General features: G+C 39.8%; 1 protein-coding gene across 3 annotated transcripts in view; it reads left to right on the forward strand.

Annotated features, from left to right (window-relative positions):
• APC (APC regulator of Wnt signaling pathway) overlaps nt 1-19,327 on the forward strand; it is a 104,438-nt gene that overhangs the window by 58,377 nt on the left and 26,734 nt on the right. For all 3 annotated transcript variants that reach the window (XM_076362494.1, XM_076362493.1, XM_076362495.1), the window contains exons 5-8: nt 3,883-3,991; nt 5,663-5,776; nt 9,835-9,918; nt 18,518-18,622. In XM_076362494.1, coding sequence (XP_076218609.1) covers nt 3,883-3,991; nt 5,663-5,776; nt 9,835-9,918; nt 18,518-18,622 — 412 coding nt within the window. The remainder of the gene's footprint in view (nt 1-3,882; nt 3,992-5,662; nt 5,777-9,834; nt 9,919-18,517; nt 18,623-19,327) is intronic.

Below are 19,327 nucleotides of genomic sequence, written 5' to 3' on the forward strand. Positions count from 1 at the left end.
TATCAAGCTGTAAAGGGGCAGAACCCATCTGTATTTCTGGAGTGACAGGGGGATCCCAACAGCTAACTGTATTGGAGGCCGAAGTAACTCTAACTGGGAATGAGTGGCAGAAGCACCCCATTGTGACTGGCCCAGAGGCTCTGTGCGTCCCTGGCATAGACTACCTCAGGAGAGGGTATTTCAAGGACCCAGAAGGGTACTGGTGGGCTTTTGGTATAGCTGCCTTCGAGATGGAGGAAATTAAACAGCTGCCCACCTTGATCCATCTCTCAAAGGACCCTTCTATTGTGGGGTTGCTGAAGGTTGAAGAACAACAGGTGCTGATTGCCACCACAACGGTGCACCAGCGGCAATATCGCACCAGCCAAGACTCCCTGATTCCCATCCATAAGCTGATTCATCAACTGGAGAGCCAAGGAGTGATCAGCAAGACTCGCTCACCCTTTAACAGTCCCATATGGCCAGTGCAAAAGTCTAATGGAGAGTGGAGACTAACACTAGACTATCATGGCCTGAACAAAGTCACACCACTGCTGAATGCCGCTGTGCCGGACATGCTGGAACTTCAATACGAACTGGAGCGAAAGGCAGCCAAGTGGTATGCCACAACTGATATCACTAATGCGTTTTTCTCAGTCCCTTTGGCAGCAGAGTGCAGGCCACAGTTTGCTTTCACTTGGAGGGGCATCCAGTACACCTGGAACCGACTGCCCCAGGGGTGGAAACACAGCCCCACCATTTGCCATGGACTGATCCAGGCTGCACTGGAACAGGGTGGAGCTCTGGACACACATGTCATACATTGATGACATCATCGTGTGGGGCAACACAGCAGAAGTTGTTTTTGAGAAAGGGAAGAAAATAGTCCAAATCCTTCTGAAGGCTGGTTTTGCCATAAAACAAAGTAAGGTCAAGGGACCTGCATGGGAGATCCAATTTTTAGGTATAAAATGGCAAGATGGTTGTCATCAGATTCCAGTGGAATCTGCCATGGAAACAACTGCCATGTCTCCACCAACTAGCAAAAACAAAATACAAGCTTTCTAGGCATTGTGGGGTTTTGGAGAATGCATATTCCAAATTAGAGTCTGGTTGTAAGCCCTCTCTACCAAGTGACCCGGAAGAAGAACGATTTCCAATGGGGCCCTGAGCAACGACAAGCCTTTGAACAAATTAAACGGGAGATAGTTCATGCAGTAGCCCTGGGGCCAGTCCGGGCAGGGCAAGATGTAAAAAATGTGCTCTACACCGCAGCCGGGGAGAATGGCCCTACCTGGAGCCTCTGGCAGAAAGCACCAGGGGAGACTCGAGGTCGACCCCTAGGGTTTTGGAGTCGGGGATACAGAGGATCCGAGGCCCACTGTATTCTAACTGAAAAAGAGACATTGGCAGCGTATGAAGGGGTTTGAGCTGCTTCAGAAGCAGTTGGTACTGAAGCACAGCTCCTCCTGGCACCCCGACTGCCGGTGCCGGGCTGGATGTTCAAAGGGAGGGTCCCCTGTACACATCGTGCAACTGATGCTACGTGGAGTAAGTGGGTCGCACTGATCACACCACGGGCTCGAATAGGAAACCCCAGTCACCCAGGAGTCTTGGAAGCGATCATGGACTGGCCAGAAGGCAAAGGTTTCAGGATATCACCAGAGGAGGAGGTGACGCGTGCTGAAGAGTGGGTGTATCACGTCCCCTGTCATGCACCAGCCTCCGGGAAAATCGAACGATACCATGGACTGTTAAAGACTACCCTGCGAGCAATGGGTGGTGGGACGTTCAAACATTGGGATACATGTTTAGCAAAAGCCACCTGGTTAGTCAACACGAGGGGATCTGCCAGCTGAGCTGGCCCTGCCCAGTCAAAACTTTCATGTACTGTAGAAGGGGATAAAGTCCCTGTAGTGCACATAAAAAATATGCTGGGGAAGACAGTCTGGGTTATTCCTGCCTCAGGCAAAGGCAAACCCATCCGTGGGATTGCTTTTGCTCACCCAAGGACCTGGGTGCACTTGGTGGGTGATGCAGAAGGATGGGGAAGTCTGATGTGTACCTCAAGGGGATTTGATTTTGGGTGAGAATAGCCAATGAATTAAATTGTACGATGTTAATTGCTATCTAATACTCTATATCATCAATTCTACGGTGGCTATATGCCATATCAACGGTATCACAGTAAGAATCACCCAGATGAACGAAGAATGAACTTTGATGAAACGGAGCAAAGCGCAGCAATGATAGAATCAGGCAAGTGCAGCGGTGGTGGGACCAAAACTGGTTTCAGCATGCAAAAAATCCAACACCACGCACCATCTCTCCTGCCCTGAAGGACTGTTATGACAGATGGAGCCTGAAGTCATGGGCTAACTGAACTCAACGGACATTTTAGAGGGATGGCCCATAGACTAAGGGAATGGTATCTGTGTGTATAGATATCAAAAGGCAGGAAAAGTGGTGGTGATTAATTGGGATGTGTTGGAAAGTGTGGGACCTGGGCATGACGTAGATGGTATAGAATACGGGGAGGATACTGTCGTGGTTTCGGCTGGGATAGAGTTAATTTTCTTCCTAGTAGCTGGTACAGTGCTGTGTTTTTGATTTAGGATGACAATAATGTTGATAGCACACTGATGTTTTAGTTGCTGCTGAGTAGTGCTTACACTAGTCAAGGACTTTTCAGCTTCCCATGCCCTGCCAGTGAGGAGCTGGGAGGGGGCACAGCCAGGACAGCTGACCCCAACTGGCCAAAGGGCTATTCCATACCATGTGATGTCATGCTCAGTACATAAACTGGGGGAGTTAGCCGGGGGGTGAGACCGCTGCTCGGGAAGTGGCTGGGCATCGGTCAGTGGGTGGTGAGCAATTGCATTGTGCATCACTTGTTTTGTATATTCTTTTATCATTATTATTGTTGTTGTTGTTGTTATTATTATTGCTCTTGTTGTTATTTTCCTTTCCTTTTCCGTCCTATTAAACTGTCTTTATCTCAACCCATTAATTTTACTTTTTTTTACCGATTCTCTCCCCCATCCCACTGGGGGCAGGGAATGAGCGAATGGCTGTGTGGTGTGTAGCTGCCTGCCGGGTTAAACCATAATATATAAGTGCTATATAACTATATTGATAAAATTTGCAACTATATAAATGTAGTTCATAAAGGATTGATAAAATAGTATGTAAAACCTCTAATAGATATTTTTTCTTAGTAGTCTGCCTACATTAATCTTATCTTTCTCATGTACTGCTCAGGTATGCAGTATGCTTGTGATATTCATTTAAAATATTTTAAACAGCTGCAAATGTATCTTGTCTTTAACATTTGACAGAAAATACTGTTCTAAAGTATTTTTAATACTTGCTTAACTTGATTTTGTGTGCTTCACCCATAGTTTTGGTATGGGTGACAAAGTTAGTATGGAGACACTGCAAAGGTGGATGAGATAATTTAATTCAGTTATGTGATTCAGGGATGTATATGTTCCTGTAACATCCAGGCCTTTTCTTAAATGTAGTTTGATGCATTGTACAAAGCATATTGTCTAAAAGAAGCAGGATACAAGTTAGCACACGACTAATAACTGGTTTTTGCTTTCCCAAAATGCCTCTTAGCTTTAGATTTCAAAGTGGTTTTGTAGAGAAATGTAGGTTTTTTCCTCTTTTATAGGGGTGGACCTGATACACAAGAAGCTAGTGACTTGCCTTAGCACAGAGGAGCAGACATGTTGCTTGGCCAGGAACTGCACCCACATTCTCCAATGTGCCCTCTTAGTGCCCTCTTCAAACCTTGTTTCTCATTTAACCTTTTTTTACGGGTATCAATGCCTATTTCTGTACCTACATATGATAATGAGGTCTTAATAGAGAGATATTTCCCACTTCTGTTTTTACTAGATCTCTTTTGCTTGCGGAGCTTGAGAAGGAAGAGAAAGAAAAGGACTGGTATTATGCCCAGCTTCAGAACCTGACTAAAAGGATTGATAGTCTCCCCCTCACTGAAAATGTAAGTTCCTTCAGTATGCTTGGTCATGTATCTGGTGCTATGATCTCTGTTTAGATGCTGTTTATATTTTATGAATTTGGTGACATTCTCTACTATTGTTTTAATTTAAAACATTTTTACATTAACTTGTAATGCTAACTTAGCTAACTTAAGCTAACTTAGCCTAAACAATGCATTTTTTCATATATAATTTTATACATTAAAGTTCATACCTATCAGTATAAATGTCAGTGATAGAGAGGAGCACTGAAAAGTCGTTATGACAAGTAAGTTACGTGTCAGTATGCTGCTTCTTTAACTCTATCCCCCAAAAGGTCTTTTCTTTATCCGTTCTATTATTTAATGGATTCTTTTAGTTTTGAGAGCAATATTAGCCTAAGAGGATTTACAGAGGAGCTCTTAATTCCTAACAGCAAGTAAAGTGGTGCTGTAGCTTATGCAGGTATTGTTGCTCCAAGCTTTTATCTTGGCATCTCCAAACTATTTATAGTCAAGTCACCATTATCTGGGATAATGAAGATGTCTGATATCCCAGATAATACAAATTTTCCTGTTGTCAGACCCCAGCAGCTTGGATATATTTGCAGTCCATTCCTTCACACATACAGTGTTGGGTAGACCTGGTTGCCCATCTTTACAGAGTCATACCTGATCAAGAATCAGTCAGCCTCCTGGAAATGGAAATAGACAATGGAAACACTTCCGTGGCTGGGGTGAAGCAGCTGGAGTTCAACAAATCTAACACTGAGTCATGGCTGAGCTTATCAGAACACCAGAAGCAAGGGGAGGAGGTCTGAAAAGGATCTCAAGGAAGTGCAACCCATTCCCAAAGGCACTGTCAGCTGTATCTGTGTCACTCTGTTGTAGCTCTTAAGATTGTCTCCCCAGTTTCATAGGTAATCAATTAACTTAGCTCTTCTTATGATTAGAATGTCTTACTTTAACATATACACTAAATCTCTTTAGTGGTAATTTATATCCATTACTACTTACTCCAGCCACGATAGAATGACAGATCCCATTCTTTTTAGTAGCATTTTACATATTTGTAGATGATTGTCTCTTTTTGACTCTCTGAATTGACCTTGGTAAAGTCTTCTGGGGGGACTGCTCTTGGAGACTCATTTGTTTGCAAACTGAGTAATTGTCCAAAACCAGTGAAGTGCTTTGCTCCTGCCTTGAAAAATCTATCAGTTGCAATGCCTTCCCTTAAGCTGTGTCGTTGTTCATGAATTGAACACTTGTGCTTTTTTCACAGGATAGATAAAAATAGGGTAGATAGCAGTAATATGAATACCATCACTATGTGCAGTAGTCTGATACCTCTGAATATTTTTGAAAATACTGATTCAGATGGCACGCATAACAATTTTGTTGGTATGCTGACATATGTTAATAGCCAGATGTTCCAGGCTTGTAATGAATTGTACTGTCTCAATGTTTATATATTACATTTAGTCATTTGACAAAACTTGCAGGTAGGCTGTTAGTTGAACAACATTATGTGTTCTTGTTTTTAATAATGCAGTCATATTTTAAGGATCTATTATTATGTTTTGTTTGTTTATGAAGTTTAATGTGGAAAAGTAATTGTTCTGCTTTGGTTCAGAGAAATACATAGTTTACATAAACACTATTTACTAAAATGCCTTCTCTGTACTTCAATTTCAGTTCTCCTTGCAAACAGATATGACCAGAAGGCAGCTGGAGTATGAGGCAAGGCAGATCAGAGCTGCAATGGAAGAACAACTAGGTACTTGTCAGGACATGGAGAAGCGAGCACAGGTATTGTTTGTCTTTCCTTATGAGAAGGAATGGAAAAAGTTTTCCTGCATTTTTATTAAACTATTGGTAGTTGTATCTTTAAACTGTGTGTAAACACAGTGATACCTTAGAGGATTTAGTTAGCCTTTCAAATACAAAAGTAGGAATTAGAACATAGGAAATAACTACTCAGCAAGAAGTACCCTCCTCTGCCTGTTTAAAAGATGACTTGTGAGTAGGCAGAAGTAGACAGTTTCTTCAAAAGAAAATATTTTTTATGATTATTTGCTTATAATTTATTACCATTTTAGCTTCAAACTAACACTATTGCAACTGCTTTATTTTGCATCTGTCATGCTGGGTTTTTTCATGCTTTTAAGTTTAGAATAAAATCCAGCTACTGTTGTTAAATTTCCTTAACCAGAAACCATGTATCAATCTTTGTAAACAAGGTATTCAAGTAAAGTGTAATTCACATACATATCTGGAAGTTGTTTGCTCTCACCAAGCGTTGTTTTGCATTCATGATGAGGACGTACAATTCTGTATGCAAATCATGTTACACACGTTTGGAAGTATAACTCAGAATGTAATTGTGTGGAACCTGTAAATAGAATAATTGGTTGCGTGCTCATTATAAAAACTATTCCCCCACAGTAGTAGAGCGACAGTTTGAATTATTTATTACCATTTATTTCCAGAGATGTTAAATAACCAGCTTGGTAAGATAATCTGGGTTTTTTTATGGTGAATGTTACAAAAATAATTCCTTTCAATAGAACGGTTTAATTACAAACAAAATTAATTAGAAATGTTTCATAATTAGAAAAGCTGCTTTAAATTTTGAAGTGAGTAATTTAGTAGGACTTTTCAGAAAATTCATATGGTTGTAAGTATTTAGCAAAACAGATATCCTGCAATTGTCAGGTATGTACATAAAGGCTGTGTAGGGATTTGTCTATACAGAGGTACTCGGACAGACCCAAGTTTGATCTGCCTGGATAACAACTGGCTCTGATCTGGAAGCCGTATGTGTTACGGACATTTATCAGCAGTGGTGATGCCCTGCACAAATTCAGCTGTGCAACTTGCGTCAGCCAGTCCTGAGTGAAGGCAGAGCAGACTCAGGATTGACTGCAGATGCCTGGTTAGCCCTGTTGCAGAAGAAAGCGTTAGGGCATTGACGCTAGAACTTCTGGGAAAGTTCTCTTGCTGCTAACAAGCTTAAGCTAGAGTAAGGTGAAGTAAGTTAAATGGGTAGGGCAGGCTGCTGGCAAAATTCTAAATGCACTCAGGCAGAGAATAAATGAATTTTTTCAGAGAAACAATTTCACTGTAGTTATATCACTATGAAAGTAAATAAGTTGTCCCTAAAGTAGCTTCTTCCCTGCTTGTTCTTTTTTAATTTTGTGTGGGGAAAAAATGCTACCAAGAAGATGTTGAAATACTTTATGGTTTTCTGAATTAGTGTTTGCCCATGGGTTTGTCACAACTGTTTTATTCTCTCTATGTATAACATTTACATACTTACAGAAATTACAGTGTCTATTGTGATTATATAAAGATTATAAAATAGGAAGTAACTACTTCTTCATGTGCTTGAATTTGACTGGTAATTCCCCTTGGTTTCATTTTACCAAGGACAGGTGCCAAAACTGTGTAGAAGTTAATTGGTGTACAAATTCATAAAAGCAAATTCTGGATTATTTTACTGTGATGTTTAAATGTGCAAACTGAACGATTCATATTTGGCAAGTATACAATACTTGCTGGTTTTTCAACTTTCTTTCTGCTCTGTATTTTCCTTCCACCCTAACTGATTATGACACAATACAATGCAAAATGAAAATTGAAGGGAGAGAACGGTTCAGCTATATAAAGGCTGGCATTGCAGATATTTCTGTATTAAGAGTCCCAAAGATTTACTCTGTGAGAGAACCGATAACCTGCTGTGGCCCAAGTAATTGATACACTAGCCACACTTTCTCGTGGACCTTGAAATAATGTTCTTCTCCCTCTTTCATGTCATGATTGGGCTTTGTTTCCTTTAACCTCCTTTTTCTGAAGCAAGTTAGCTCACAGCAACTCACTGTTCATGTTATCTTTTATTAAGATTGTATATTAGCACATGCCCAACATGTTATTCAGAAAGATGCATTGGAAGACTGAACAATTTATTTTAGTTTGTTTAATTATTCACACTAACTTGTACTATACCCTGAAGTTTATAACTTCACGTGGTAGTTCTTACTTTAAAAAAAACAAAAAAGCATACTTATCCATGTTTTATTTTGACTATTCAAAAGTTGTAGCCTATATACTTAGTAATAAGTAGAAGCAAACTTTAATTTGTGTAAAATATAAAAATTCCAATTCCAAGACTGAAATCATGTTCACATAGAATTTATTTTTCCTTCATGCCACAACAAGAAGGATCTCTTTTTTTTTTTTTTTTTTTTTTTTTAGGTTTAGAGTTACTTAAAATCTCACAAGAAATGCTCATTCTTATAAGAATTTATCCCAAGATCCTTAAAAGTTTGCTAAAACAGCAGACCACTAAAGATACAAGAAAATTTGGATCCTGGAGTCTTGCACACATTTCAGCACTGTTAGATTCATACAGTGGTCTTGTTTGTAAATATAGACCAACCCATTAATAATTTTGTCTATTATGTATATTTTATTTTGAAAAAACTCAAAAAATCAACCTTTTTAAAACAAAATAATATTCCTTATTTTTACTTTCTAGAAAGTGACTATTTTTCTATCACTGTGAATATGGAGGAATTTTTTTTTGTTAGAAGTCTTACCGTAGCAGTGAAATCCAAATAATTTGTAACTTTAAATGTTAAGTTACTTTATCCAACAATTTTATGTTAATAAAGGTGATGAGTAAATATAACAATGAATGGGAATATACTATGAACAAATAGGAATAAAAAGTTATGTTCCTATCAGTACTTAAAGGGGGCTTATAAGAAAGATGGTGGCAGACTTTTTAGCAGGGCCTGTTGCGACAGGACAAGGGGGAATGGCTTTAAACTAAAGGGGGTTAGATTGAGACTAGAGATAAGGAAGAAATTTTTTACACTGAGGGTGGTGAAACACTGGCACAGGTTGCCCAGAGAGGTGGTGGATGCCCCATCCCTGGAAATGTTCAAGGTCAGGTTGGACGGGGCTCTGAGCAAGCTGATCTAGTTGAAGATGTCCCTGCCCACGGCAGGGGGGTTGGACTAGATGACCTTTAGAGGTCCCTTCCAACCCAAACTATTCTATGATTCTATGTTTCTTTTATAGGTTCTAAAGTTAAAACCATTCCTGGTGCTTGTTAGGTTGTGTGCCTCTGTTTCTGCATGTTTGCCATTAGACAAATATATATATTTATATGTATCCTGTAACATTTGGGTTTTTTTAACTTTCCCTTTACTAACCACAGAATCATTGCAGTGGGAAATGAATAGCAATATGGCTGTAAAAGACTCTGATTCAGAGATGTAACTAAAATCCCAGATAAACCAAGGAAGCAGTATGTAGTTTTCTCGTACTTAGCCTGTTAAATTCTTTGAGATTTGTAGGAGCAGGAAATATTCAGAGGCTGTGCATAAGCAAAACTCCCAAGTCATTATAGTAACTGAATATAATAGAAGTCATTCAGGATTTCATACCTTCAAGACACTCTGCAAATACAAATCTCTCTCAAATCTCTGTAAGGCAAATAGAATTCTAACATTTGAGATGAAAGTCAAATAATTTGCTAAAGATCTGCACAGTCAGTTTCAGAAACAAGAAAATTGTGCAAGTTAACCGGAGCATTTTTCTGTACCTGAATGTGTACTGTGTGACAACCTATTATATACAAATGAGTATCAGTTTTATTAAAAACCCAACTACTCACTATGTTTTGAATGTTTGCAATCATGCCTGTGTTTTATTATGAACAACACTTGTATTACCACATGAATGAAGTAGTTTTGTTTTGTAGTCAGCTGTATTTCCAAAGAACTCTTCATATTGTCATTCTATACAGTAAGTAAAAGAGTTTTTGAACAAAATCAAACATGAAAATGCATTCATTTCAGGCAAGGGTGGCGAGAATTCAACAAATAGAGAAGGACATTCTTCGTATACGACAGCTCCTGCAATCACAAGCAGCTGAAGCAGAGGTTAGTGAGCAATTACTTGCCTTCTTTTGATTATGGTGTGTATCTTTTTCTAAAAAACACCAGATTACTTTAATAAAGTAGTAGGCAGGATTATTTCCATCAGCTAGGGATGTCACAGTTAATCGACTAGTCAATATACGTAGGCTGTTACTTGCTCTCTTAATAGTGAACTGAGGGTAGAATACTTGGATTAGTCTTCATGCTACTATTGAACTTTAATCGTTAATGATATATCAGTTAAAAGTTTAACTTGAAATTTCAGTAAAAATGCCAAAATGCAGTGTATTATAAAGGCTGAATCTTGGTTTTAGCAAATAATTACAACAATCAGTTGTACATACCTTTCTAAATAGGAATCTCTGATAAGCACCTTCATGGTTTGCTTATATTTTGAGGGAGATAAGGTTAAAAAAAGGGTGAATACAGCTGCTGTCAGACTTCAATATAGAAGCCTGGCATGTTTTTAGTGTTTAAGTATTGGGTTCTATATTAAGAAATACAAAATCATGTTTCCTGTAAATTACAAAGTCCATAGTAGTAATTGCCATTAGCAAAACCTGCTCTCATAGTGGAAGTTCACTTACAAGGTCAACTCCATTTCTTGTACTGGTAAATTAAATATAAATTGTATGTTGGACCTGAATATTTTATGGTTTGTCTCCACCCAAAATAACTAATGTGAAAGCTCAGAGCTGCATTTGGATTACTAAGGGATATATATTTTTCCATTTTGAAAATAATGGTTTCATAATTCCAGGATTTGGGGGGAAATCTGGTTTTATAAGTGAAGCAGACAGTAGTGTGTATAACTAAAGTTGCCTGGTGTTTTGATATATTAGCCAATCCAGGTGTTTATACACATTGATGAGATACCCCGAGCCTTCTCTTCTCCAGGCTGAACAGTCCCAGCTCTCTCAGCCTCTCTGCATATGAGAGATGCTCCAGTCCCTTAAGCACCATTGTGGCCCTGCACAGGTCTTGCTCCAGTAAGTCCATATCCTTATTGTACTGGGGAGGCCTGAATGGGACACAGTACTCCAGATGCAGCCTCACCAGCTGTGTAGAGAGGAAGGATCACCTCCCTCAACCTGCTGGCAACACACTTAATGCAGCCCAGGATACTGTTGGACTTTTTGCCAAAAGAGTCCATTGCTAGCACGTTCAACTTGTCCATCAGGACCTCCAGGTCCTGTTCTGCCAAGCTGCTTTCTGGCTGGGCAGCCCCCAGCCTGTACTGGTGCCTGGGGTTGTTTGTCCCCAGGTGCAGGACTTTGCACTTCCCCTTGCTGAACTGCATGAGGTTCCTGTCAGCCCATTTCTCCAACCTGTCCAGGTCCTTCTGGATGGCAGCATGACCCTCTGGTGTACCAGCCCCTCCTCCCAGTTTTGTGTCATCTGCAAACTTGGTGAGGGTGCACTCTGCCCCATCATCCAAATCATTAATGAAGATGTTGAACAGTACTGGTCCCAGTATTGACCCCTGGGGTATATCACTAGTGACTTGCCTCCCACTGTACTTTGTGCCACTGATCACAACCCTCTGGTGCCCAGCTGTTCCGCCAGTTTTCAGTTCACATCACTGTCCACTTACCTAACCCATACATTGTCAGCTTGTCTGTGATGATGTTATGGGAGACAGTGTCTGAAGGCTTACTAAAGTTTATGTAAATAATATCAGCTGCTCTTCCCACACCCACCAAGCTAGTCACCTCATTGCAGAAGGGTCAAGCCTGACTTCCCCTTTGTAAAACCCTGCTGACTTCTCTCAGTCACCTTCTTGTCTTTCATGTGTTCAGGAATGCTCTCCAGGAGGATTTCCTCCATCACCTTCAATCAGCAGGCACTGAGGTGAGGCTGACTAGCCTGTAGTTCTCTTGATCTTCCTTCTTGCTATTCTTGAAGATAGTGACACTTGCTCTCCTCCAGTCTTAAGGAACCTCTCCCTACTGCCATGACCTCGCAAGAGTGGCCTCACAATGACATCATCCCTCAGCACTCATGGGTGCAACCCGTGAGGCCATTAGGACTTAAGTATGTCCAGTTTGTTTAAGCTCTCCCTAACCTGGTCCTCTCCACCAAGGGTAAGTCTTCCTTGCTCCAGACTTTGGTCTCAGGGACCTGGATTCCCAAAGGGTGGTTTTGCTGGTGAAGACTGTGGCAAAGAAGGCATTTAGTACCTTGGCCTTTTCTGTGTCCTATGTCACCAGGTCCCCTTCTCCATTCAGCAGAAGGCCAACATTTTCCCTGTCTTCCTTTTGCTGTTTACGTACTTGGAGAGTCCTTTCTTGTTGCCCTTCACATCCCTGCAGGAGGACAGCAACTCTTTACTCCTGGGTCATCTGACTCCACTTCTGCCTCTTGCACACTTCCTTTTAATGCCCAAGTTCAGTTAGGAGCTTCTTGCTCATCCATACAAGCCTCCTGCTGCCCTTGCTTTTTTTCCTACTCGTTGGGATGGACCTTTATTGAACTTGGAGGATGTGATCTTTGAGTATCAGCTAGCTGTCATGGACCCCCCTTCTCTGCAGGGCTGTATCCCATGGGATTCTTCCAAGCAGATACCTCAAGAGGTTGAAATCTGCTCTCCTGCAATGCAGGTCTGTGGTCCTGGTTTTTGCCCTTCTCCCTCCTCTTAGGATCCTGAACCCTACCATCTCATGGTCACTGCAGCCAAGGCTGCTTCTAACTTTCATGTCTTTGACCAGTTCTTCCTTTTTTGTAAGTATCAGGTCCGGCACAGTACCTCTCCTTGTTGGCTCTTCGATCACTTGTGTCAGGAAATTGTCATCAGAGCACTCAAGAAATCTCCTAGAATGTTTCATCCTGCTGTTGCCCCTTCAGCAGATACCAGCGTGGTTAAAGTTCCTCATGAGGGCCAGGGCCTGTATACACGAGGCTTCCTCCAGCTGTTTGGAAAAGGTCTCATCTGTTTCTTTTTCCTGATCAGGAAGTCTTTAGCAGGTGTCGCCTACAACAGCACCCATGTTGGTCTGCCTGCTAATCTTCACTCATAAGCTCTTGACTGACTCCTGACTCATCCCCAGGCAGAGCTCTGTGCACTCTAGCTGCTCTCTTGCATAAAGGACGACTCCCCCGCCTCGCTTTAGAATCATAGAATCATTTAGGTTGGAAAAGATCTTTAAGATCATCGACTCCAACTGTTAACCTAACACTGCCGAGTCGCACTAAACCATGTCCCTAAGCACCACATCTACACGTCTTTTAAATACCTTCAGGGATGGTAACTCAAGCACTTCCTGGGCAGCCTGTTCCAGTGCTTGACAACCCTTTCGGTGAAGAAATTTTTCCTCGTGTCCAATCTAAACCACCCCTGGTGCAACTTGAGGCCATTTCCTCTCGTCCTATCGCTTGCTACTTGGGAGAAGAGACTGACACCCACCTTGCTACAACCTCCTTTCAGATAGAGAGCCATAAGGTCTCCCCTGAGGCATCCCAGCCTGTCCTTCCCAAAATGTCTGTATTCCTCAATTGCAGCCTTCCAGTCATATGAGCTATTCCACCACGTCTCCATGATCCTAATGAGGTCATAGCCCCATGACTGCACTCACTTTAACTCCCCGTTTGTTCCTCATGCAGTGTGCATTAGTGTAGAGGCATGCCAGAGAGGGACCCAAGTGTGCCGATTCCCCAGCACAGGCTTGAGAGCTTTCCCCACAAGGCTGTTCTGCTGCACCTCCTTCCTTACATGCCTATGCTCAAGGGGATTGCAGTTCATCTCAGTTGTGTGGATTGCCCTTGCGTTCCCATCAGCCAGGGCCCTTGCCTTGCCTGCCCTGTCCCCAGCTTCCTTCCTTGTTTGCTGCGGAATTGCTCTGTGCCCTGTTGTTTCTAGTTTAAAGCTCTCCCTACCTGGTTGGCCAGCCTCTCAACAGATAGTTTTGCCCCATTTCGTCAGACAGATCCTGTCACCAGAGTGTTTGTCTCTTACTGTGGTAAAAAAAAACCACACTGTATTTTGGACTCACTTAAGCTCAAGGACTCAAACAGCATTGAGATGCAACTGCAGAATTAAATAAGTTTTTGTCTTAGTTCTTCACTCCTTTCACCAGATTATTTGGCTGCTGAGTATGTGGATATTCTAATATATCAAAATTTTGTTGTGGTGTGTCTTATCCGTAAAGCGTCTGGATGGCTGGTTGTATAGTTACATGTTTTAGGACAGAGTTACCAGGGTGCTGGTGGTAAAGGAGGCATTCACTACACATTTATTAATACTTTATAGTGTGTGTTAATCATTTCCAAAGGATGGCCATCTCCTATGGAAAACAGCTAGATCTAGTTCTGAAATTGCCTGGTGGCAAGGAGGAAGGTAGTAGCAGTCAAACTGCAGAGTCCATGTAACTGAAAAATATAAACGTGAGGCACTTATTGTATTTTTATACTGTGCCTGATATAGTGATACCCAAATTGAATGTGCTCCTTATGTTTATAAAGATTTAGTAACAACAATAATAAATACCATAGCTTGTCTACTGATATAGTTGGCCCCTGTGGTGATGCCAATCACTGTGGAATCCCAGTACAATATATCTTTTAAAATAAGACCAAATATAATACTGCACCGTAAAAAAAGCTTTTGGAAATCAGTGGGCAGAGAAAATTTTGGCGCACATTTTTGAGGTTTGGCAAATTACTAAGTCTTGTAAATGCTACTAGAAAAAGTTGAAGTAATTTACCTGCAAGGGATGGTACCTTCAAATTTCATGAGATTTCTGTTAGATATTTTGCAATATTTTTCATAATAAGGTTTGAAATCCACTGTAGAGTTAGACCCCTCCAAAGAGAATTTTTGGCTGTCAGGTACAAACCTGAAATTATTTAAAATAAAAAAGCAAATTCTTGGCAAGTGTTTAATATGGAGTTTTCAGTTTGTTATAGTGGTACAGGCATTTCTTTCATAATATCTGTCATTTGAAATATGTGAAGTATTTCCATTGGGCAGTGTTGCTGTAGGTAAAATGTAAGGATTTACTCTGTACAGAGATTATGCTCATTAAGCTTTAAACTGTGATGGACAGGAGTTCTCTCAGGAATTTGACTCACTAGACTTTCTTTTTTCTTTGACTCAACTGTAGCAAAATTGTTTCAATCTTACGGTTTCTTACATTTGTTTGTTGCATTGCTCTTTGTCTTTCCTTCTTACTTACACCTGTATGTGTGTTGTGTTTAATAATGAAGTAATGGCAAAATAAACGTTTTCTGGTATCTAGAAGATAATAGTGTATCTGTAGTTTCCAATACACAGAAAATAATAGGGTAGTTGAATATTGGGGGAAAAACAGGGTTTATGCGTGGAAAAGTCTTCTGTCCTAATAAATACACAAGGGACTGCTTTGGCAACTCACGTTGACAAAGTATTCTGTAAAATTATTTGTAATTAGTTGTCTTAGTAAAAATGATCAAGGCCTACTATGCTTGCAAATGTCATAAAATAGCTAGAGATTTGTCATTTTCCTGCTAGTAAATACAGGGAAATTAATAATTGACAAGTTATTGTTGGCTTCAGAAGCACTTAGAAAATAGTGGCAAACGAGATGGAGGGAGCGGCGCTCTCTTCCTGTAATAGGCACGTGCGGATTTCCACCATTTTGCTGCAAGAGCAAACAAGCATACTGCGTTAAAGTGACTTTTGTATTCTGATGCCAGAATTCAGAAATGGCAGAGGGCTATAAACCCAGCTTATGCCTCTTCAAAAATCATGCTTCAAAATAGGTGGTGCTGTTTAACCCAGGGGACCTGTGTGCCATTCTCGAGCTGCTGTACCTCATGTAGAGGTGACGGAGTCTGCTGCTGTTCACGTGCGCTGGTTCTTTGCTGATGTGGTTGGTAGTTTATATGTTTTCATCCAGAGGTCCTACATTCAGTGTTAAAAGGTAATGCGAAGAGGGGGCATACTTGCGGTGGTTATACTGTCTTTATAACCACTAATCCACAGTCTGTCAGATGAGTATTAATTGATTTACAGAAATGCTATATCTATACAAAAATATATTTTAATTATCCATATGTGCGTGTGGATACTTATTTTTATATTTTCTATACTATGCATATATAATAAATACATGCTGGTACTTAAATATATATTAATACATCTATAATCGGTATCTATATTTATATAAAGAATCCGTTTTCAGTACATATCTGCTATCTGCAGCCTCTGTTATTGTTAACTCCTTTGGGTCAGTCTGCATGAAGAGAACAGCTTCTCACTTCAAATTACTTCAGTAGCTGAAGTGGTAAAAACTCTTCGCTGTGAACTTGTGGATTTGACATTCAAGTCCAGCTGATGACTTACGTGACACTGATGTGTGTGCATGTTTGTACATGTTGTGAGTGCATACTGCATTTAAAGTCCTGCTAGTAACTTAAAAGATGCCTTATAATTATAAATTAATTTGGGGTGTTATGGTGACTACTTTTTGTAGTGGCATATTTTTCAAAGCGCTTGAGGGGAACAGGAAGCCACATCATTCATAAATAGCATGTAGCAAACAAAATGTATGTCAATAGGAGGAGGACAGAGAGTGCTGAGGAGAGCAGAAACTTTTCTTGTCAGAGAATGAAATATCTCCATGTTTGTGCTCTAGATGAGTCAAAACTATTTAATAGATACACTATCATCACTGCCCCAAAAAAATTGCCCCAAACCCAGGAGCGTTCTTGGAAGAGTAGCATTATTCCCCCTCAGGTGACCCTGTGGGTCAGAGCCTGGCTGATGAACAGTTCAGCTTGTCACCTCTAGGTATGCTGAATACTACTTTCTTCATGGGATTGAAAATTACTGTCACCTAATGACTGGAAAATTCTGTCCTAACTTATACTGGAGGCTTAGATCTAGATTTTGTCAAACTCATCGTTACACTTTATTCAAGATTGAAAGTACTGTGGAGACAGGGATTCAGCATATAATACATTGTACCGTATTCAGCATGTAGTACAGCAAGGCCTGATCTTGACTGGGTCCCCAGTCTTGTATTGGGAACCAAAATTTCTTTAGTCATTGTATGAGCATCAATAGCAATGTCATTTCATACACAATGACAGAGATGGTGACTTTTAGAATTACAGATCAGATTTGAAAGAATAGTAATATGTGTCTCCTAAAATATTTTGTGAGTTTTGCTTTGTGGGTTACTCATTTTCCATAACTAACATACAATGTTAAGAAAAATGTTACCCATCATTGTTTTCAATTTTCTCATGTTTTTACTTTGTCTAAGACTACTGTGTTCTTTGGCATATCTTACTGCTTTAGTTAAACTGTATAGATTTCATTTAAGTGGATCCCTAAATCATCACTTCACATGTATTTAGTTAGTTACTGGTTTCTGAAATTCTGTTCAACGTTAAGTATGTTCTGGGATTGAGACTTAATGTCTTTATGTGAACAAAATAGAGCTAGTATGCTAGTGATACTGTATGAGTTTGATCACCAGGTAACTAAAGAAGTTTCAGTGTATGTACATTGAAGTGAAGTATGTTTCTGCTAAAAGTTAAAGAGAAATTTCCATAAAGCAAGATGATGCAGACTATGCTATCATAGGCTGTACTGCTCAAGAATATTGTAGAGCCACATAGAAACTGAATTTAATATACCAGGTGTAGTTAAATTAATTGAGAGGGATACAAGAGTGTTGTCTGTTAAGGTAGTAGCCTCTGAGTCTGAAAAGTGAGATTTGGCATCAAAACTAGTACTGTGAGAATAATCATCCTTTGGAGGTATGGTGATACCTTTTCAACTCCAGACTTCAAGCCACTTCCAAGGACAGGATTATTTATGTCTTTCTGAAAATCTGAAACATTTTAAACACACTAGATGATAATGTTGGATACTTCACACCGTAACTGCTCAGTTATTCTATTTGCTTTATTAAGAAACTGTATTTAAAGGCCTGATTTTCATGTTGATCTTATGATCCCTGTCAGTGGCACAGACACCAGTTTAATTTTAATGTAGTTGTATAGGAAATTGGGTCTCCTGAAGGAACTGAAACATGTCTGTACCAGCTTGCCGGATCAGCTGAATTTATTTTGATAAAACATGATTAGGGGGATCAGTATCAGGTTATATAAATTTTATTTGCATCAAAGTGGTTATTCCTGCACTGTTTGTCCTTAAAATTTAGAAGGATTCTTACAGTACAGATATCCTTCTGTTCACACAGAAATTATTCGTCTTTGAAGGCAAAGCTTAATTGAACTATGCTAGCTGTAGTCTTCAGTAAATACACAGATCACGGGACAGTGCAGAGAAGGCAGTTGTTTGCTCCAGTTCTATTACATTTCTGATAGCAATGTGAGCACAGCTGGTGGAAAATGGTGTTTCTGTGTCTCACAGCAAATCCTTTGTCTTGCAGGGCTATAATCCTCAGAGGACATGCTTCACTTTCATCTTGCAGTTTTTCCAAAGACACTCAATCTCAGCTGTTAATTATTGAGGCTAAGGGTTATGATGTACAAAGTACTGTTCAGTGGCTTTGTGAGGATGCGGCATTGATGCATTCACAGTCTACAGAGCTTTGAATGGTAAAGTGTACTTCATTTCTGTGTGTAATTTCATAAACTCTTATATTAACAGCGAGCACCTCAAAGCAAGCATGATGCAGGTTCCCATGATACAGAGAGGCAGAATGAAGGTCAAGGAGCAGCAGAAATCAGCATGGCAACTGGCAGTACTGGTCAGGTAAATTGATTATTTTGTTTGCTGATAGTATAATTAAATACTCAAAATGTACAATGCTTATATATTGGTATATACCTTACAGTGTTTGTATGCCTGCTCATTTTAAAAAGATGTATGTTTTTCTTCTTTCCATCTATATGTGAGAAATTTCTTGTATTTATTGGAAGGAAATGTTTTAATAAGATGAAGTATAAATATTCGATGATGCAGGGAGCATTTTTCTTTCGTTTAAATGATTAATGAGCCTGATGCTATGAAGGAGATAAAAACGACGACAGAAAATGTATTTTATTGTAGGTGAACTGAAATACTAGACGTATGATTTAATTATGGAAGATTGTTCAAATTTTCACTTTAGGTATTATCACTGAAATATCAGTCATTTTTAAAAAAGGAGAACCAAATGGCAGGTTTATCATTAATGTTTCTTTAATACTGTTTTAGATAAAGCTTTGAAACAGTAGTATCAGTGAGGTAATCTCCTGGAAGTGGGCTGCAGGGTTACTTAAATGCTTCTAAATAATCTTTCACTGATGGTCCTTTTATTAGTGAAATACATCAGTGGAATATTTTGAGGGGTACATTAAATTCTTGACTTGTCTTTTAAAACAAATATTTATCAAAATTTGACTTCTCTCTTTGTCTAAAAATACTTTGATTTATTTACCATGTACTAATGATCATTCCCTTCATGATTACCAACTG

This window comes from Aptenodytes patagonicus, chromosome Z (genome assembly GCF_965638725.1).
Source record: "Aptenodytes patagonicus chromosome Z, bAptPat1.pri.cur, whole genome shotgun sequence".
NCBI classification, from domain to species: Eukaryota; Metazoa; Chordata; class Aves; order Sphenisciformes; family Spheniscidae; genus Aptenodytes; species Aptenodytes patagonicus.